The sequence below is a fragment of the Zonotrichia leucophrys genome, chromosome 4 (assembly GCF_028769735.1).
Source record: "Zonotrichia leucophrys gambelii isolate GWCS_2022_RI chromosome 4, RI_Zleu_2.0, whole genome shotgun sequence".
NCBI lineage: Eukaryota > Metazoa > Chordata > Aves > Passeriformes > Passerellidae > Zonotrichia > Zonotrichia leucophrys.
In genome coordinates, this window is record NC_088173.1 from 1,366,104 (window position 1) to 1,388,639 (window position 22,536).

Here is a 22,536-nt window from a genome sequence, read left to right on the forward strand (position 1 = left end):
ATTGAACACAAATCACTGGAATACATGTATTTCCATAAAAAGATGTTATTTCAAGTACCAAGTGTCTTTCATTTAATTATCACTAATGGATGCAATCAAGCAGAGAGAAAGGCATAGAAGAGTCCACAGTAATTGCCACTGGCAAAGTTCACCTTTCAAACGCACCAGCTATTTATGGAACACACATTAGAAGCCAGATTCTACAGTTGTACCTGCAGGTATCCCTTGACCGTAAAAAAAAAAAATTTAAAAATTGACTTTTCTTCCCCACAAAGCGTGTTCCCCCTTTTAGCTGTAATGCATTCAGCATAATCCAAAGCCAAAGAGGCAGTTCAAACACAGCATGGAGCATCAGTGTCAGAAACAGTCTCACAAAATGAAAAATTGAGTTCTGCCATTCCTAAATACTCTTCCAGAGTCTGAATTGGGGACAGACTGATTACCTGATTACACAGACTTCAGGACTCAGAGGCACTGAGCCTTCTCAGATCCAAGAATCCAGTTTTTGGCATTCCCATAGTATCATCTGCCTTTCTGCTTCCTGGGCTGCTGGAGAGCTCAAGATGTGAGGAAGCCAGACAGGCAAGCTGGCCAGAAACCAGGCAGATTATTGATGGTAAAGCTGAGAGTCTTCTGCCCAAGCAAAACAAATTTCTGCCAAATGTTTTGATTTGAACTTCCCAAGCACCCTCTAATAGGAAATTAGGATTTTAAAAAGCTCTTTTGCTGTCATGTTCTTGCCCTAAACAGAGAATTGAAGGAAACAATATTCCATATCATTGATGAAAATTGCAACATTCAGAGTACTATGTGCTTCATTGTATTTCAAAGTATGTCAAAGCTTGGGCAGTCAAAACCTTATTATAAATAAATGATGTTCTGCCTTGTCCATTCAGAGTGAGCCATATGTGCACTATAAAATTGTGGGCAATGGATTCCTTTTGAAGAAGGTATTCTTCCAAAGTACAGATGAGACCTTGAGATGACCCACCTCATGCAGTACTTTGTGCAGAAGTAGATCAGAAAAAAAAGAACACTTCTTTGCTTGTTTGCTTGTCCTCTTGTTTATTAGATTCAAAAGATTCCAAATCATTTGTGCATTATTAGATGCACTATAAATGGGATTTCTGTATATTGTAAAGTCCTGGAAATTCTTATTGGAGCATATGAAGTCCTATGCAAGACTAAAGAAAGTGCCAATACTACAATTCCTTGGGGCAATTTTCAGCTGCCATTCAAGAGTCTAAGAAGCAAAAGAACATTTTAATGTTGTGAAGCAATTCAAAAGAGACTCTTCCATCAGGGAAATGCTGCTGAGAAGGCTTATCTCCTGCACTATGATCTTATGAAATAATACTATTTACCTTTATGTTCTTAATTTATAAATCTTAAAAATATTTTAAGTTTCATGTTCATTCTACAAGCAAGAAAAAGGAGACATATATTTGTTGATGCTTTCCTGAGAAAGTAGATCAGAAGCATGACTGGAATCAGAATGCAAACATGCTGAATAGTAGGCCAGTACTTCTTGGATCACATTAAATGCAGGAGAATAACACAGCACTGAAGTGTAATCCATTTAAACCCTCCAGCACTGCTCTTTAGCTTCAAGTCCACGTCCTTCCCTTTACTGAGCTTTGTGACTGTACAACTGAGATTTCTCTCTGGATCATTAAACTGCAGGCTGGAAACTGCAAGTCAGCAGATTCTGTAATTTAAAGTTTCTGAATGGACAAAAGCTCATTGGATATGTAAAGACAAAGCTGACAGCTAAAGAATATTGGCAAATAAAAACAAAAAGAGTAAAGATTTTTAAAAAAGGGTGAGAGAACTTTAGGTAAAGAGATAAAAACTCTATTTGGACTTTCAAAGCACTTAAGTGAATTAAGAGCACACATCCTACTGACTCCTTTTTGGTTTAACTGTCAGATATCTAATCTGTTACATTACTTAGTAGCTCCTGAAATAATTGGAAAATATGAGGAGAAAGAGTGTTCCTATTTAGTTTCATCTGAAAGGAATCTAGGTCAACTGTTCTCAGGCTGCTCTGTGATGTGAACTGAAACCATTCCCACCAAGGACTGGGACAATAGGGAGATGTGCTTCAGCACTGCTGCTGGCTGCAAGTGAGATGCCACTGCAGATCCACACTTTCTCTGCTATTCAGATCAAACAAAATTCTCATTAATGACTGAAGAATTGCCAGCTTTGGACCCTTTTAAGACATCTTGGATTAGTTCTTCTACAGTAGCAGAACTACTTGCAAACCACAGTCAGAGAGGTTGAAAGGAGCCTTTGGAGGTTACCTGGTCCAGCCTTGCTGCTCAGAGGGACCACCTCGAGCTGATTACCCAGGACCTTGTCCAGATAGCTTTTTTACATCTGCAAGGATGGACACTCCACAACCTCTCAGGGCAACTTGTGCCAGTGCTCAGTCACCCTGAGAGTAAAACAGTGTTCCCTCATCTACAGAGGGAACCTTTTGTGTTTCAGTTTGTGCCCGTTGCCTCTGGTGCTGTCACTGGGCACCACCACTTCCTCTATTCCCAATCCCTTAGGATCTATACATTAGCAGGATCCCCTGAGCCTTCTCCTCTCCAGGCTGAACAGTCCCAGGTCTCAGCCTGCCTTCTTCCCCCAGACCCTTCATCATCTTTGTCACCCTTTGTTGCACATTCTTCAGTCTGGGGAGCTCAGAACCAGATGCACTCCAAGTAAGGCTCTCCCAGTGATGAATAAAAAGAAAATAAATCAATATCTCAATATCTCTTTTGTGTAAAGAATAAGACAAGTTATCATTCTTCTGTTCTGACAGGAGTATATCTGAAAGTTCCTGTAATGAAGAATTTCCTTTTTTTTTCTTTGGCTCTTAGGGCAAAGTAGAGACAAATTGAAAAGTCAATCTTCAATCAGCAGAATGAAACAAACTTCCATCTTGAACACTCAAGTTTGGCAGCCTATGCTAAGTGCAATGACAATTTCCAAGGTATATCATACCTCAAGACTGCCCAAGTCCATTTTGTAAAGGTCATCTTAGCAACTTCAATTATAGGATTATAACTTTGAGGCACAAGAAGGAATTTACAGGTATGTTTGTTCTGCACCCTGCAGCTAGACCTGGAGATCAGCAAACTAATTACTACACAGTCTAAACTTGAGTATTTGAATTGCACTCCTTCTGCATTTTCAGAAAAAAGCCTCCAGTCACCATATTTCCATATTGGGATAATATATTACTATTATTCATATGATAGCTAGAGGTTTTTTTCTGTTATACTTGAAAAGTATTGATTTTTCTGATTTTTGCTACAAATTCAGACTAGTAATGGAGATCTAAATTTGACCCAATGGAGGCAGAATCTATGATTTTCTACATGTATAATCAACCATGAATCATTTTTATATTTTGGGTATAATATTAGCTCTATACTTTATGCAAATTGATGCAAAATAAGATAATAAAAATCCTTCTATGCTGTCCTACAGATGTCTTTCAATGCACTACACTTCCTAACTCTGAAACTATGTCACTTTTAGACATTTTCTGAACAGATATTGCAATCTCCTATAAATTGTATCTATTTTTTTAACTTTAAATCTGATTTTAATTCCTGTATTTAGAGGTCAAATGTTAATATATTAACTTAATTCATTACAATGCCCTGAATATATTGAGCTGAAACACTTCCCAGGTAATTTGTTTAGATTAGATAGAGTTTTAATGCTCTCATTCTGAACTAATATTCACAAGAGGGATCAGTGATGAAATGAGACTAATATAGGAAATTGCACTGTTCAAATGAATGCAGCACAGGAAGGTGAAATTAATTTTTTATTAAATGCTTGTGCTATAATGGAAGATATTTCTTGTATTGGTTAATTTAAATAATTTTTGATATTTTGGCTAATGGGTTTAGCCAAACATTTTGTTGAGCTTCAAACTAGGTCAACATTTGTGAATAAACACTTGGTGCCTACAGGAATAAATGCACAATTTACTGGAGAAGAGACCCAACAGTCTGCTACGTGCCCTCACTTGCTAAATTTGTACCAGATGCTGACACAAACCCTGGCTTAGGGAATAATGTCTGGAAGTAAGCCAGATGAGAGGATAGAAACATAGGCACAAACTTTTACTAACCTTAATCTTGAGAGTGCCATCATAAAGGTTTCTTATTACAAAAAAGCAGTAAACTAACTTAGAAATTACAGTGTGGCATCATCTTACATGAAGAATGGAATAATTCTTTATGTAACAGCCCCTAATCTAAAGTACTTCAAACTGGTTTATTTCCCTCTAAAACCTTGGAGGAAATAGTATTTACTTTTACAGGATTCACACAGTGGATGATGAAATCTTGATTAAAAAACTAAATACAAATAATCATGCTAATGAATTCCAAATGAGTATATCACATTTTACATATGAGTCAGTGGTGGAAAACATTCAGAAAAATCTGCTTAGTATACATTTTCTTAATTGTGAGAACCAATGTGCTTCTTCTCACTACATTAGTTCTTTATTCTCTAAGAGGAAAAGAGTAGAAGAGATTTTATTTACCTGAGAATTCCTGGATTTGAGAATCTTCTACCTCAAACAACAATTCGTCGTGGATCTGGGCAATTAACCTGAAAAATTTCAGAGACATCAGATAATATATGCAAGAAATTTTTAACAGTGCTTTCGATTCATGGATAAGTTAAAGTGAAAATAAACATCCAAAGAAAATTTAAAAATCATTAATGGATTTAAGAATTGCCTCTCCCTATATTCTGGAAACATGAAGGCCATAGCTGTAAACCCAAATTGTGCTTGCCACCTTATAAATGTCATTCAGGGATTTGATGACATAACAAGGCATCACTTAAAACCAGCCTAATTTGAAGAAAAAGACAAGAAATGATGGAGACAGACTACGTTTTGTTAATATAGTTTGGTTTTTTGAATTGGATATAAAGAAGAAGTTCTTCCTCATGATGGTGGCGAGGCACTTGAACTGGTTGCTCAGAGAAGTTGTGGATGCACCATCCCTGGAATTCCTCAAAGCCAGGTTGCATGGGGCTTGAACAAGGTGGTCTTTATGGTCCCTTCCAACCCAAACCATGCTGTTTGATTCCATGATTTAAATCAAATGTCACTTGTAGACTTTTCTTAATATCTTTTCTTAATAATAGCAGTTATTCAAGTAAATAATTCTTTACAAATGGCTGAAACATCAATATGGTTATGACTTATAACTTTTCACAGCTTCTTAAGATAGTTTCACACTGCCTTAAATTACAGTGTGACATTGACTAACAGTGTGGTGAGCTCTAATAATAGATCTTAAATTATTAGTCACTTACAACACAGTCAGAAGCAGAATGAAACAGATTAACATATTTTTAATAGGAAATTAGGACACAGGACACAAAAAAAGAAATAGATGAAAAGACCAGGATCATCTATAGCAAGAGAACACAGTTACATGAAAAGTTGTAATTTCTAATTCAAGTAAATTAATTAAAACAAGAGTATCCTGATAACCATTGAAATGGCATGCAAAAGGTACAAATCAAAACAGTGAATATTAAAGATGAATAAACAGTCAATCAATTGAATAAGTGAAAATAATTGCATTTATTAAACCAGTCCAATAAAAACACAATAGACTGATTATTGTTTGTTCCAGAGTAGTCTCATGCCTTCAGTCAGGATTAAAGCATCATATATTCTGAATATTTGGTAAGGAAAAGTCCTTTCTTAGAAGAACTTAAAATATACATAAAAACTTCATCATAAATTTTTCAGGATTTAGGAATGAAAGAATATGATTTTCAAAACCTCTCAGCATTGTAACAACTGATCACCTCACCTCCATGCTAAAAGTAAAACAGGAGGAGCAGGTTTGGACCAGACTTAACTGCCATCTTATGCATGTCCAAAAACCTGTGGAAGCAATGTAAATTAACTGAAATTTTCTCTCTGGACAGCAAAATAGACTTGATACAACTCTACATGCTCCCGTTCACCAAATGAATGCAGCCCAGCTCCTTTAGCTTAGCTCTCCATCATGGCTAAAGGGCATTTCTGTTTCTCACCCACATCATCCTGAACATCACAGCCCATCAGCTCAGCGGCATTGCCAGTTAACTCAGGAGCTGCCTGGAGCTGCAGAGTTACACCTGCCCCATCTTACACATTTGTGATTAATTTGAAGTTCAGGACCATGTTCTGTCTGCTAAATACAGAACTAGAAGTTGGCATTGCTGGTTCTCTGTCTAGCTCTGCTGCTCTCCTAACCAATGCCTTCAGTTAGAAAATGGGAATAATATTCGTGAGATCTAAGGAATGAGTATTTCTAATACACTTCTATTTTCAAATGAAAGATATTACAGAAGATTTAATTAACACTAAACATGATTTCCTAGACTGATGCCAATAATGAAATAGTACACACTATTTCCTCCTTAATCTTCATCAAACAAGACAGATATTTTTTTGATGATGTTTTATCTCTTTTTCTTACATGTTTCACGGCAAATAATGAGTTCTGGTCTTGCAGTACAAGGCCACCTGCATTTTTTCAAGCTTGCTTAAGTAATAACACTTTCATGCAATGCGCTGTTCCACAGAAGGAAGCATTCAATTTGACATCAATAAAGATGAAAGAAAAAAATCAAAGCAATTTGTACATTCAATATTTACAGTTTTCACCATTCCCCTGCATGCACCTACCTAGCTATTGCATAGACTGAGTGAAAGAAGTTTGAAAAAGCCCCTATACTTTTGCTTAATAGCTTAATTGAATTCTCTTCACTTTGAAGGAATATTGCAATAGCAAGCTCCTCTCATTATCTTGTGCTAAAAGATATGGCCAACTGGATTAGAAATTGCAAACCAGGCAGACACTAGTATATCTTTAATTCTACAGATGTTAAGAATGCCTTTGATTTAGAAACTAGTATTTTATTAACTATGTTCTTGCCTGACTAAAAATTAGACATGACTTTTGGTGAGTACACAGAGGATATCCTTTACTGAGAAACATGACTTGCATCTGAGCATGCCAGTAGTGTGGAAATAGAAATTTTTACAGCCTGACCTCTCAAAAGCAGAAATATTTATGTGACTGCCAGTCTGAACACGGTTTTTGATACCACTTTAGTGTGCCCAGCATACAACAGCCATCTTAAACTATAATGCTGCACTATAGGATTTAAAAAAGAAGATATTTTTCATTTTCTTAACACTACATTGATCATTCTTCCAGTTTCCTATAAAGCAACACAGGGACTAAATTCTCAGGCCTCCAGTGGATCACAGCCTAGCTATTACTATGGAATCATAATCATATTAATGAATTATATATGCCAAAACTGATTAAAATGTTCTCAATAGATTTTTCATAGTATTCTATTTATGAAGCCATATTGTTAGAGCATAGTATCAGGCCAGTTGTCTAATAAAAGAACTAATGAAGATTTTGTTTGTTACTGGAAATCAATATATTCCAGGTCTGGACTACTCTGCTCTAAAGTACAGAATTGGAAGGTTTTCCATTACTACTACAAACACCTAGAAATAATTACACCACTGAACTGACCTCACCAAAACAGCTGTTACCTTATTACTGAGCAACTGCATTTTTCTTTATCATTAAAGGAAACAGCTTTCTCTCTAAACTCAAAAGAAGTTTAGTGACATGACATGCTGCAGGCTCCCATGTAGGTAGGTTCACTAGAAGAGGTCCGTGTAGGAGAGGAGAAAAAAGAAAGAATTATCATAGTAGTCTTCATCAGAAGGAGGATTTTAACAGAAACATGCAGTGCTTCAGGATGTTAGAAGGTGCCAAGAGATGCTGAAACTAATTAAATTCATGCTTCTTCTACAGACAAGGGACTAAGGCTGCTTCTGACCTAGATGTTCTGAACTCACACTTGGAAAACCCCAGCTCTGTGTGGTGGCTTTGTGGCAGTGCCATCTCACAAAACAGCTACCTGAAGTTAGACAGAGAGAAACCCTCTGTACATTTTTTTGTATAGTTTTGGCACCACTGGGGAAATTTTTACTGCTGTTCACAACGCACCCAAAGCATAACATTGTTCAGCTTTCCAGATTGGTCTGTAGAAAGATAAAATAAAATATAAACCACCAACAGTTTAGTGGTGGAGTTGGCAGTGCCAGCTTAACAGCTGGACTCAATGACCTCAGAGGTGTTTTCCAACCTAACTGATTCTATCATTCTCTATTATACTGTGCTGTCTGTTTTAAGAATTTGAATAGAAAATAAATTAAAATAAGGTTTAAAACTGGGCAACTGGAAAAGGGGTTAAAAAAGAGGGTTTGATCATCATGCATAACATAGCAGGACTCAAAGATCTTAAAGGTCTTTTCCAGCCTAACTGATACCATAATTCTGTAAGGAATTGAGGGCACCTCATTCTGACCAAGAGCCAAGCTGAGAGCCCAGCTCAGTTTAAGATGGTTCCTGATGGACACTCCTACATCTTCAGATAAAAAGTGGTGCAGGACAAGGTCACAGGTCTGATTCTGAACTAGATCATACCAGTGTAACATTTCCACAGCAAACGACATATTTTAACTTGAAGAGATACTGAAAATTACATCATATTTGAACAAGAGATTTCCTAAAACAAAAGGATGGTCTTTGGAGAAGGAGAGAAGAAGATTGATTATTTGAAATTCATTATAACTTAATGGTTGGAGTAAAAAATTCTAGTGAAAAAAAACCTATAATAAATCTTGAGAATTTAAAACAATGTTAGCAGTTAAGTATTTATGTAAGAACAATAAAAATATAAACATTGAAGAGTTATGAAAAGTACACCACTTTAAATAAAGCATTAATGATCACTTGGTAGAATAAACTTTGAAATACTTGTTTAAAATATTCTTTAAAATATTTTATAAAATATTTTAAAAATATTTCTTATTTTCTATTCTCACAAGGTTTTCATCTTATTTAAAAAATCACTCTGTCTCTGACCAATGAAATGAAGGCCATACAACAGTATCAGATTTTATGTCCCAAATATTAATATCCTGGTTTCTCATCCTATGTTCTTCCCCTTTTTTGATATAAGCAAATCAGTCAATAAAATAATAATCCAACTAGTAGCATCACATTTTTTGTTTTGAATTTGAAACCTATAAATGCCTAATGGGAGACTTCAAAATCGCAGATATGGGAGTACACAGTTAAAAGCTATGTGTAAAAAGTTTAAAAATAAACCCAAAAAGCATAAAAATTGTTAAGTGGTTAGGAAAGAAAAAATATTAAAACAATAAGGTATTTTAAAATCAGACAAATGGGGGAATATGGAAAAAAAAAGAAAACGCAGTCCATCAAAACAAAAAACGTAGGAAATATATTTCATGTTTTTTAAATTAAAAAAAAATTAGTCACTTGAAAAATTGACACATTCACACTTAATACATCAATATTTAATAAAATAAAATATTTAATAAAATAAAATATTGACTAAAAAGGCACGTAATGAAATACTTTGCCAGAAAAAGCCAGAATGGCTGCTCATTTAACAAACACTTGCATGGATGTCAAGAACATCTAGAACTGATGACATACAATGATTTTGTGGGAAGACTTTTAAATCTTACTTTTCAGAACTCAGACTCATCCCCACAAGCAGAGGAAGATGAAAATCTGCAGACAGACAGACATTTGTACTCTCTACAGATCTTACACCTCCCTCCTGGAGCATCTGCTACTGGCCACACTCAGTGATAATGGACCAGATGGAAGCTGGATCCAATTCCTCTCAGAAATATCCATGTTCCCTATACTGAAACACTATTCATTTATTTTCTGATACTACTAACACTACCTGTTGGGTAATTGTGCCACGGTTTCCCCACAGAACCCAGTGGACAGAAGGCCTATTGTCATGTAAGAAAGGAACAAGATCATTAGCATATTGTAATATTTTGTAGAATTTTCCCTTTCTAAAAATTTTTTTCAGGCTGCACCTATGTGGATTCCTAATGTTGTAATATAAAAGTTATAGCTCAGGATACATCATGCCTGAATAGATGTTACTTGCATTAACTTCAAGCTACCTGTTTCAGTGTTTTCATGATAAAGACCAAATTATTTTAACATTTTTGCCATAAAAATTCAGCTAGCCTGTGAAATAGGTTTTCTCAGCAGCTACATCATGAAGAGTAGGAAACTGAACAGATGGCTAATTAAAGATAATAGAATTTCTGCATGCATCCAAAATGTTTGAAAACATACAAATCTAAAAGGTGACCTACAAAAAGGTTTTATAAATGAAATATATTTATTTGTATTGAATGTCTTACATAAAGGAATAGTGAAAAACCTGCTAAATCATGCATGTCTCTTTTGGCTGTGATATTTCAGCATTTTAAATGTACTTGGCTCTTTCTATAAAGAACAAATTAGTCTGATTTGCTCTGGCTCACTGAGCATGAAGTGTTCAGGTAACAGCTCACCATCTTGTGGATACATGCAAAATACTGCTTTGGTTGCTTGAGGAAAGTGATGATTTTTCTAAGTTACAGCTTGCATAGAAATTCAATGTTATTTGGTTACTTTGGGAGGCAAAGAGCTACATATTAGAGAACAGCTATTGAGAGTGCAATATGATCTCAGAAATTTCCTTGTGCTACAGAAACAAAAGCATTCTGTGAAACAACAATCTTACTCTCCTCTCAAGCAGAATCCAAAATTTATCTTTTCCTTGTGGTTCAATTTCTCCAGTATCAGGCTAAGGATAAAGGTTAATCATCTTGCTAGAGTTAATACATTAAGGAAGTTTGGGGGCATACTGAGTGGGAATTGTGGGCAGAATACCAAAGCAAAAAGCATTTATTTGAAAATCCTAGTTAACTGCTGGAGAAGAAACATGAGTAAAAACAGTTCTTTAACTTCTGAAGAAACAGATAGATGGATGTAAGTCTTATACCCCAAATTAAAGAAGATCAACACACATAGCAGCAGCACTACAAATTTTACTTAATTTATTTGTTTGAAACTATGATGCAATCAGGAAGTTGGGTTTATTAATATGCCCTTTTGTATGAATCTGAGAGATTATAAGCAGTTTATGAAGTAATAATTATTAGATCCCTACACACCTTATAAAAATGCTGCTAGATTCTTGTGTTGTACTAAAACAGAAAGCTACTTTCAAGAAATTCATCATTTTTGATTGATCACATGACTTCTATCTGAAAAAAATCCAGGTCACATAAAACAATACTTGTTGCTGGGACAGCAAGAGCTGTTTCTAACCAATTTAGATATCTGTAGAAGCGAGTTGTATTTACAGCTCATCAGCACAGAAAATCATTAGGTTGATTAAGGTGTTCCTTAAGGAAGACATACAAAACTCCAACATCCACTGCTATTGAAAAGCAGCTGGGATCAACCAAGAAAATAAACCTTTTCCTTTAATTTGCTGGTGGTTTCTCCCTTTCAGATTACTCATTTATACTTGGCCTGTGGTTGAACCTGTCTCTTTAACTGAGCTCCAGACAGGCTGAGAAGTAAAGCTGTGTGTTTGTGGCACAGGTCCAGTGCTGGAAGAACAATAACTTCATGCAAAAGCAGATTCGGTGGATTCATACCAAATTTCTCAATAGTTCTGCAGACTTGTTAAAATTCATGTGCATGCTGTTGAGATACTGAGAAGTCCATGTAATACCTAATAGACTTTGGGTAACATCAGTGCTTCTTCAGCTTACAAAATGATAATATGTACAAGCAATGCTATAGGCAGCAATTCTTCCACAATTTGTCAGCACCCTTCTTTCTCACCAAGTTTCCATGTGGTTCTCACTGCAGTGATGTTTTAAACACAGAAAAGAATTACAACTGTCCATCTGAGTTCACCAAGTTCCCCGTTGCACTCTCATCAATTCCATGAGTCTTTCTTTCAGCTGCTACTGTATGCCTTGATTTCGTTTCAGAAGTATCTCTGCTATCATCTGCCTGCAGGAAACATTGTGAGCAGGTTCTGTGGATTGCATCCGATGGGTGAAAGCTGGCACTTCAATAATTTATGCTAGCAGCACATTTTCAGTGAGCAACTTGGCCAGCAGCAGCAGAACACCTTAAGAAAGATCTAGGTAATACAGGAGAAGTCTGAAAACTTGTCAGCACCACACAAAATGCAGAGATATTAACACTGATGCCAGCAGTCAACCCATACTATTATTCGATCTGTATCATATATATTAAATTTAATACTACTTTTCCTGATTTCTGTAAAATTGCTTCCAAGTAATTGATTGACTTGTTATTGTCAATTGCATAAGCTGCTAGGCTAGTATTTGAGTTAGAAGATAAATAAACATAAAGAAAAAATTGAGATTGTTGACAGAATTGCTCAGTCGCAGTGGAAAGTACTGTTTCATCAAGAACACCTCTCTGATGAAGCATCATGAAAATGTAATTTGATCACCTTTCCTGCCTTCCAAATACAGTACCATATGTGCAAACAAGAACTAAAAATCTACTGACTGCTAGACACACAAAAATGAAGCTTCACACTATGGGGTCAGAGTTTTCTTGCTGCTGAACAGCCTCCAGCACAGGAACAATAAATGCAGTGTTGAGAGTGAAGACTGCAAACATACCTGCAAACTAACACTAAAAACTGTAAGACCTTATTTAGAATTTTTTTTTCTCTATTTCTAAGGTAAGGAAGAAAAAATGTTGAGTGTTAGCCAAAACTTAGCTATGCTTAATAGAATACAGTCTCCCAGGGTAAATGTTCATAATCACTTCTAAAGCATGTAAAACTGATATTTCCCTTTGATATGCTGTTCAAAGTGAAAACCCTGTTTCTAAAATTAGAAATTCTAACAGGGAAATAAAGATTTCCCTTACAGGGGTATGAAGATAGAAGAAAAGATAGTTGTATGCTGTCTTTGGAATGAATATGATCTGATGGAGTGATAATAGGAGATTGATTATATTTCTTATTTTGGAAGAGCTACTGTACATTCCCACTGTTACAATAGCACCAATTATGTCCACACTTCCTTTCAACAATATTTTTCAAAAGGCTTTATAAAGGATGTTAGAATCATTATCCTAACCTGACTGATAAGAAAATCAAGAAACAGACCACTGAAAAATAACCAACTGAATGTCACCTGGCAGACAAGCAGAAACACAATATTTCAAGTTTCAGTCCCATATTCTTTTGGCAAGATCCTTATGACGTTTTCAAATGACACTATCCAAGCAGGGAAGTGCTTACAGAATTTACAAAGGCATTGATTGTGCTTTTCTGACAAGCCTGGTCTGTAAGTACCTACTAAATATTACAGCAAGGAGCCATTATTGACTACTAAAACACTCTCCTCAAGCAAAGGCATCCAGTTGTTAATGGCTGGCAGCAGTTCAAAACCCCTGTTTAATACAGTCTATCCTTTTGAAATGCCCTTGCAGTGTTGGTCTTTCCCAGCTGTGACATTTGTGATAGGAACAAGCAGGATAGGCAGTGATGTTTTTCTGTTATCTGGTGTAGCCATTCCCCTATGCTTTCACAACACCAGGAATTTCAACACGTACAGCTCCAATACTTCCCCATGGCTGTTACCCCCTTAGCCATTTGGTGACATTACTTCTTTGAAATAAATGATTTTAAGAAAGAAAACCTCAAGTAAAATTTTTTGTTGAGAGAAAAAACCACTCACAAGCTTAATCAGACATGACATTAGTAGCAAAAAAACTTTGGCTTTCTCAGAATTACAACAAACAGGCAGCTGCTGAACCTAAAGATCTGTGTGCCAGGCAGGAACTACAGAATGTAGTATGTTCTTTGCCCTTGCACCACCTCCACTTGCCTCCTCCACTAAAAGCTGTTGGCTGCTCCTCTATCACTCATCTCAGTTATGCCTGCTGCTGCTACAGAAATTTTCATCCATGCCACAGCTGACAGATTCTGGGCTCTTCATTCAACTCAGGTAGCAAAATGAATTATAATCAGTGCAGACAATCTGCCTGGCAGTGTACAGTGCAATATGTGATAGTGCATCATCCAACATTTAATACATAAATGTATCATTGACTGAGTGCAGGCAGGATCTCCACCAAAGAACAACTTCCCTTTTCAGATTTGTACTAGTGGGTCACTTTATTTTTTTTTTAATAGTTCAATTGTATTTTGCTCAAAAAGTTGCAAGAACATTTAAGAGTTACTCATAAGTTGTTTTATTTTTAGCATAGGAATGAGTCCAACTACTTTGAATTCAACAAACTGAACTTTTAATTGTAATTAGAAATTGTATTTTCAAACACTGATCAGATAAGACAACACTGCTCTGTGTAAATGATACACACACTAACACACACAAATTACTTATAGGATTAGATAATATCCATAAAAGTACATTCAGAAGGATAAACCCTATTTCTTTGTACTGAGCTACACACCCACAGTAGTCCTCAATGCATGATTGCTACAGATAAATTGTTATCATCCTTTCTAGATGCCAACAGAAGCATTGATGTTCTGCCCTACTTGCACTAGTCTGCTTTTGTCTGAACTTCTACTGCACCAATTCATGTTCTACTGGATTGTTTGCTACAGAATCTTTGCATTACCAAAGATGAGAAACCACTTATTTGGAGTTTTTTCTACATATTTGACTTCAAAGTCTCTTTTTATTGCAGCAAATAATAATGTTCAGTGGCTGTCTGGACCAACTTCTCCGCAGGAAAAGTAGACTTCATTATTTCTGCTACTGGCATAAAACTCTTTGAGGACATTCTGTGACCTCACACCCAACTCTGAGCAGTCACAACAGAAGAGAATCATGATGACCAAGCTTTCCTTTAAAGAAAAGCCATCTATACAAGAATGAAAAATGTTCATTTATTTTGCTTGAGCACTGGTTTCCTGATTCCTGTTTTTTTTCCCAGTCCATTGAATGTTCAATTCCCACTGTACAGTACACTCAAATACAGGAAGGATATGATCAGTGGGCTTGATTTCAAAGGTGCAGAACTACCACTGAATTAGATCTGACTGAGCTCAAATGACCCTGGGGCACTTGAACGCCTTGGGATGCATTTACAGATCCAACCATTTAAGCACAAAGATATAACTTTAAATGTATAAAAGCATTCTGCATGTCCTTGCTTGTTAAAAGACTCAGAGGTACACATGGTAGTTCTAGAGCTGCTTAAAATGCCAGTAACATTCATTTCAACTCATTTTGTTTTGAAACCAAGAAATTTTGCAGTTATTCATTACTAACCTGGCTGTTAAAGTTGGAGAAATGACAACAGAGGCAAAAATCTTCACCATAGCCATTTTACAAAGATCAGCTGCAGAGCCTACAAAAGAAAGGGATCTGGTTTTAATTTAAAGCATGCAAAAAGAAAATGTTCTTCTTGGAACTATGGCATAGGAACAAAAAATATCAGAAGATTCTGAATTATAAGAATTTTGTAAACTAGCAGATCCAATTAATGTAATATGTGAAACATTTTAAGATTAATAAATAACAGAGGAAGTAATTATATGTTAATTAAAACTAGAAAATAACAATATGATATCATGTGTTAATTAAAGGTGAATTTGTCATTCATGACTATATGTTGAAAAATTGCTTTCTATAAAAAAGGTATGAAATTATCTATCTCTAAGCTTTAATTAAAATTTATCTAATAATCAATTAAAGTTTAATGTCACAAAAGGTCAGAACATTGTTTCAGTGCTGCATTTCAATTTGGAGCCTTAATTTTACACTTTTTCATATTTCCATGTATATGCAAAGTATATTCATTACATTACAGTGTTAAGAGCAGTGGTGCATAAAACAGTGTCATGGCACAGAATAAATGACACATTTCTGGTCATCAAGAAGCAGAATGATTCTCCAGGCCTGTAGTTTGGTGAAGGGCTTTATTCCAAACATTTTACACAAAAGATTTATCTGATAAAATATAAAAACAATCCTTTGAGTAAAGAGTGGAAGCCATAATCCTCCTTAAACATTAAACATCCTAAATGTCATGGTCATTTTTACAACCCTGTAACTCAATGAATTCTGAATTTTTTTCTTCCAAATGATTCAACTTTCAGAATAGGGGCAGAGAACAGCCAGGTAGCCAAGTGACAAGGGTAGTCTGCTGGAGGTAATCAGAGAATCACAGAAATCTCCAATCTGAAGGGACACATAGAGATCATCTGTGGATGCCATGGGACAGACAGAGAGAAATGGCAAGTGTTTCTCACAGCAGCTTGTGAGAAGTTTTAGGGAGCTGGAAAGATGTGATAACTTGTTGACTATAAACAGTTTGAGGGTGGTGTCTTTCTACTTTATTTTTCTGTTCCTCTCAAGGACAGTGTGTGAGAAAGATGTTTCTGTTAGTTGGCCAATAGAACAGAATCTATGGTACCACTCTATAAAAACCACACAGTTCTTTTGAATAAAACCTTCTTTGCCTTTGCAAAGATCGATGATCGAGATGGCAATGTCTGACTGTGGATTTACCCTCAAATACCTGTCCTGTTTTCCTGTTTAAATGATGTGGCAAATTACTCAACACATTACAAAAAGGGACAACTGATATAAAAAGTAAGAAAGGCTGTTTCAGCAAAGGTAAGGTAAATATCTTCTAAGTGATTGCGAGATAAAACTATACTTAGAATTTAATCCATCACAAAAGATATGCTCTAGATACATTCCTTATGAAATGTTGTAGAGTAATAAAATTTGAAAGGCTTCTCAAAATATCTTTTTACTGAAATATGATTTTTAGAGGTATCCTATTTTAAAAAATAAATAATTTTCCTTTTAAAAAAGAAAATAATTACAAATAAATAATTAAAGATAAACTGTTTGCTCTATGGGAATAGGTACAACTGAATAATAACTGAAGAATATTATGCTGTACATTGGTGAAAACTACTGGGAAATATTCAAAAAGAGAAAAAACACTATGAAAAAAATGTGAGAAACTGAATTGTAATAATTTAAAGCTGCAATTCTGCATTCCTCTCAATATTGTAATGCATCTGAAATGTTGTACTATCATTTACTGCTACCATAATCAAAATGTAAACTACTTAAATTAATTAGACTATTAGGAAAAACTATAAAACATATTAAATGCAATTTATTACACTAAATGTGATAAAAAGTTTTATAATTTTGAAAGTTTTTATAGACTTCAGATATTATCTTATAGGTGAAATCTTAGAATTGAAACATCATGGTAGTCTAAAATGATTTTTTTTTATAAAATTTGGGAATACTGAATATTTTAGAGTTTTTAATCCTTGCTTCACTACACCTTCTAACATTCAATTTTGAGTAACAATTACATTATTTTTCATCAGATTTGTCCTCCGGTACTGACAACAAAATCTGACAATCTCATTATTGTGGCTACATAGAAGTGAGTGTTCCACAGACAGCCTTGCTCCAGCTTGTCCGGTTTATCTCGGCTGTTTGAGGGGCCTGGAAAGGCCCGGGGTGGCCTTGGGGCAGCCGCGTATCGAAGGACGAGAAGAGGCTTCAGTTCTTCTTTCGGTCTTTATGTTTATTAATTGTTTATCTAAAAGATTTTCTTTCAGCCCGACAGAGGTCTGCTCAGCAGCCAGCCATGAGCACACTGTCTGCCCTCCGGACAGTCACCTATCTTTATACCCATGGTTACGTGTACAATATTTATCATTTTTCCCCAATACCATTTATTCTTATTACTCGGTGCACTCTCAGTAATAACCAATCCAAAAGTGCCACCATGGCCAAAGAAGATGGAGGAGAAGAAGAAGAAGAAGGAGGACAGGACACACCCCAATTCCTCCATCTTACTTCTCTAAACCCCCCTGTACAGAAATCCTAAACCCTGTGTCTCACCCTCTAATTAACTGATCCCTTCACCATTCACTCCGGTGAAGTCCTCCTATCCTCATCCTGTGTGGGATCAAAGTCCAGCCACCAGACACTTCTGGAACATTCCAGGACTCCCGAGCCCCCCAAGGGTGCTCTCGGTGGCTCAGCACCTCAGGACTGAGATCCTGAGATCCGACACCAGCTCTTGGGATAGATGGACACAGCAAATGCTGCTCAGAGGGCTGTGTGCACTCTTTATCAGTGCTACACTGTGTGCACTGCAGGACTCACAGAATGGGAATTAGAAGAAGAATTCTAGACCTGTATCTAGAATCTAGGTATCTTTGCAGAGACAGTACTCAAAGACTGTCAAACATGACATAAATACTTGAGTCATTTTAAAAATTAAACATTCAAATGAATAATATTTGGAGAGAAAGTGATACTTTCAAAAGGAAAATTCAAATAGCTTTGGAAGGAACATGCCATCACCATGTCTAGAAAGCACTTTTTCCTTGCCTGTAAATTGTACACTTCCAGGGTAACTTAAAGAAAACCCTGTCAGCATCATCCAATGAAAAAAATAATTCTTCCAAGGGACATCAAGGTAGGAAGGATCTCAGTCTTGGGCTGACAGCTCAGGATTTTTTTTCTTTGGGTAGCTAAATTCTGTACACACCTGAGCTCCAAGTGACCTAACCAGAGTATGTTATTGTATCAAATTAACTAACATGTGAGCACAGAATGATGACTTTTACATTTCTAATCTATATATAAAATGCTTTTCTGTGGAAAAAAAATACATTTTCTTGCCCTCTACAGAATTATGTTTGAAGTTTCTGCAAAGAATGGGCTGGATTTCAAAACAAATAATAACAATGCACAATTATTGTAACATTCTCTATTTCTGAAACTAAAGCTACCTGGCAAAATAAAAGCTGGAATTTGTAAGAAATCACAGAAAGAATCACAGGAAGAATCACAGAATCCTTTCTGGAGTAACAGACTATAAAATCAGAAAGGAAAGTGTTTAAAGAAACAATGTATCTGAAGAATTGAATTCTAGATATTCTCTCTATACATAGTGTTCATCAATACCTACATTTAACTATCATAGAGCACTTTAGTGTATTAGAATATTTATACTGTAGCTATAATTAATATTATCTGTTATTATTATAATAATAACATTATATATTATATAATAACAGAATAATATTATTATATTATTCTGTTTACTGGCAATTTCCATGGTAGATAGAATATATAATTTTAACTTCTTTTTCACAGGAAAACTCACGCCTAGTCTAGTAGACTACTGCAATATCATTCTTCTGAGATTATCAGAGTTGTTGCCCACTAAAGCTAAGCAGGGATAAAGACAGGTGGATAGAGAGGAAGGTAGGGAGGCAGCTCTTTACCTTGAACAACAAAATTTACAGCCTGCCTCTCTGCTTGAGTGCGTAGCTTGTAATCCTGTGCATTGATGTTGGCCAGGGGCCTCTTGCGTCCCATTATGGAAACCACGTAACCTTGCAGGATTTCAACAAAAATTACTTTTATGTGTTACAGAGTGATTAAAATTAAATTTCAAAAATCATTTTTGAAAATCATACAGATATTTGTAATTATGTGCTGCTTGAGTCAATTTAATATTTTGTCCACTGAAAACAGTCAGAGTTTATTTAAACCTTCAACGCTTATTGTATTTTTGTATTAAGTATTATTTAATTCAGAGAATTGGTACATGTTATACAAGGAAAACTTTAGTGCTTTAAGGCTGTTCAATTTTTATTAGGAATGTCTAATGATAAAGCAGCAAACTCTCTCTGTGGGGGATGAAACTATAAATACCTAGCAGAATTAGCTATCTATTAGCAGCCATAATTAGAGCTTTCCACACAATGAATAGTTTACTTGGGAATAGTAAAGAAAAATCAATTTGTAGAGTCATTAAATCAGTAATGAATATTTCCCAAAAATATAAAATAGATTTTTTTGGGGGGAAAAAAGTTATTTTTTTCCCATTTTCTTTATGTAGTATTTCTGTGTTCCTTTCACAGCCAAACTTCCTTAACTCTAGTGTGGTGGGAATTTTTAGTTTAAAATAAACATTAAAACACAGTTAAAGCTTTATGTTAGGCCCTATGATGTATTTTCCTAAAAAAACCCTATTTGGAGGGCAAGTGAGAGGAGTTGAGATAGGAAAAGAGATGTGAGGTTCCTCTTGTCAAAATAACACACACAAACTTAGCTTATCTTCAAAAATAAACTTCTATTCTTATTTTAAGAAAAATGAAAAATCATCCATGTTAAAAATACATCTTGAAAAAAATTTTCTTTCTATTTCTGATCACCTTGACTACCCATGAATTGTCATTAGATACCATGGAAATTCAGACTGACATGGTTTCATCTCCTCCTCTGTGCAAGCACAAGTGGTAAGGAGACCTCTTCAAACAAAAAGTTGTCACCTTATTATGGACAACACATACCCAGGCTTGTGTGCAGAGGATGAATTAATTTAGTTTTCTGTGAATTAGTGCATTTCCAGGAGGGCTGATACCAAAAGTACCAGTTTTGAAACAACAAACTGAATTATCTGGAAGTTAGGGTATTCTTTGGCAAATCAGTCTTCCCAATTTAACTAACATTTTCATCATTTTCCATGATGAATAGTATTTAAAGATGAAATTCTTGAACATTGTATTCTTAGGTAAAATTAGATTGTACTCTTAAGTAAAATCAGATTTGCTGCAATATCCTGATTCCTGTGAGGTGTGACTCCTCATAACTGAGCAGCATCCCCAGACAAACACCATCATCTGTGTAACAGTGACAGAGAAGGTGCCTGGTGTCAATGATTCATCTGCAAATGCATGCCTGAATGAGGCCTTAATGTGGTCTTTTCAATATGTCAATAATTTCATAAAAACAGCAGCAGGATATTAATATATACACCAACAAATCTCTTCCTCATAGTAGAATTACATATATGTTTTTCATGTCTACATGGAGTATCAGACATTCATAACACTTAAAATATATTAGTCAGAGGGGTGCTGCTCACCTTTGAACTGCAGATAAGTTAAAAAAAATTACCTTTTAGTGAGCTCAATAAGTTGGAATGTTTTGATGAAAAGTTAGAATCCAAGGTGGATTAACAAGAAAAATATTAAATAATATTGATCTGCTGCAGATTTCTAAAGCTTATACAACCTAAACAGATTGCTCTTCTACCATTAATGGTTAAAATGGTTGATAGGCAGGAGTGTAAGAAGGAGTAAGAAGTAATTAGACAAGGGTGCTGTGATGACTTTAGAGTATTAATCATGATATTCCTGTCTACTGAACTCATAAAGCAGATTCTCTTGCACAGAAGTCTGTTCATTGAAATTCATTCACTTTAAAGAAAAGAATGCTGAGTTATTTTAAATATACCAAAAATATATCATAAATGTGTAATATTTTACTAGGTATGTTATGTTTGGCTTAATTACAGCTAAAAATAGATGTTCAGTAACTTCACTTTTCTTGAGCAACATTAATAAACAAAGGAATGCAAATGTGTAACACAATGACAGTTCATACTTCCAGTAGATTTTGAGAGCCTACAGAGTACAAAAAATTAATACTACCAATTTTCATGATTAGAAGTGAATTATATGTTTCTGTCATGACACTCACCCATACAGTAATGGGTAATATTGTGTTGCAAATTTACTGTTTATTTCTAAAAAATGTCTTAGTACTGCCTGCCCTTTTAAGAAACAAAAGAACTCAATTTTGACAGTTCCACTAATTAGCTTTTAAAAGACAATATTTCAAGCAGCTCTGTTTTCTCTTCTCAAATTACTGCACTCCTAGGATTCACTAAATATAAATGAATATTTAGACTAAAAACAAATTTGGTGCAAGAAGAGTTTGCAGCTGCTGGCTCCAGAAGCACTCTGTGCGCATCTGTCACTACAGCTACCACCTGAACTTCAAGAACATAAATTCTGATTGATGCAAAGAAAAAATCAGTTAAAAAAATTGGCTGTGTAAATTGACTGAACTTCCACGGTCCAGCAGCCATGTACTCAATTTATTAGGTAGAAGATTCCTTGGGCTTTTTTTCTGTTGGAGTACACTATATGTCAAAATGATGCAGTGTAACTTGACATTAAGTGGGGTTCATTCTGAGAACAGATGTCTTATTCTGTTAGTGTCTTTCTGAGAAAAGGCAGACTTAACCAGCTCCTTTTAGGGCTAAAAAAGAAAAAAAAACCCCAACCCTGCTTCACCAAGGAAGGATATTCCATCTTTTTCTGTTGTCCTGTAACCATCTGAATTTGGGTCAAGTTGAATCTTTGTCCTCACCACTGTCACACAGTGCAGATCAATAAACAAAATATGGTCACAGACTTTGGATTACCTTTATTCCGGCACTGCTCAATGGTTTTCTTTGTAAATTCATGCACTTTCTTGTATTTTTGCATAAAACTCTCTATAAATTGACTGGCTTGAACAGGAGTAATTCCCAGGCAGTCAGCGAGACGTTCTTTACCTGGTGGTACAGAAATTATTTCTGTATGCAAAAAAGCAGAACAGAAAACCACTACATACAATAGCACTGGTTTCATGCACAATTAGTGGAATTAATTAACTTTACTTACCTCTATGAAAGAGGATGGATCTGATAC

The 22,536-nt window shown here is 35.4% G+C and overlaps 1 protein-coding gene across 1 annotated transcript in view; it reads right to left on the reverse strand.

The window, feature by feature from the left end:
• The window catches only part of POLN (DNA polymerase nu), a 97,824-nt gene that overhangs the window by 7,262 nt on the left and 68,026 nt on the right, over nucleotides 1–22,536 (reverse strand). The window contains exons 22-25 of the mRNA XM_064710199.1: nucleotides 22,269–22,400; nucleotides 19,273–19,383; nucleotides 15,263–15,341; nucleotides 4,562–4,629 (exon numbers count right to left, since the gene is read on the reverse strand). Of these exons, the coding sequence (XP_064566269.1) occupies nucleotides 4,562–4,629; nucleotides 15,263–15,341; nucleotides 19,273–19,383; nucleotides 22,269–22,400 (390 nt within the window). The remainder of the gene's footprint in view (nucleotides 1–4,561; nucleotides 4,630–15,262; nucleotides 15,342–19,272; nucleotides 19,384–22,268; nucleotides 22,401–22,536) is intronic.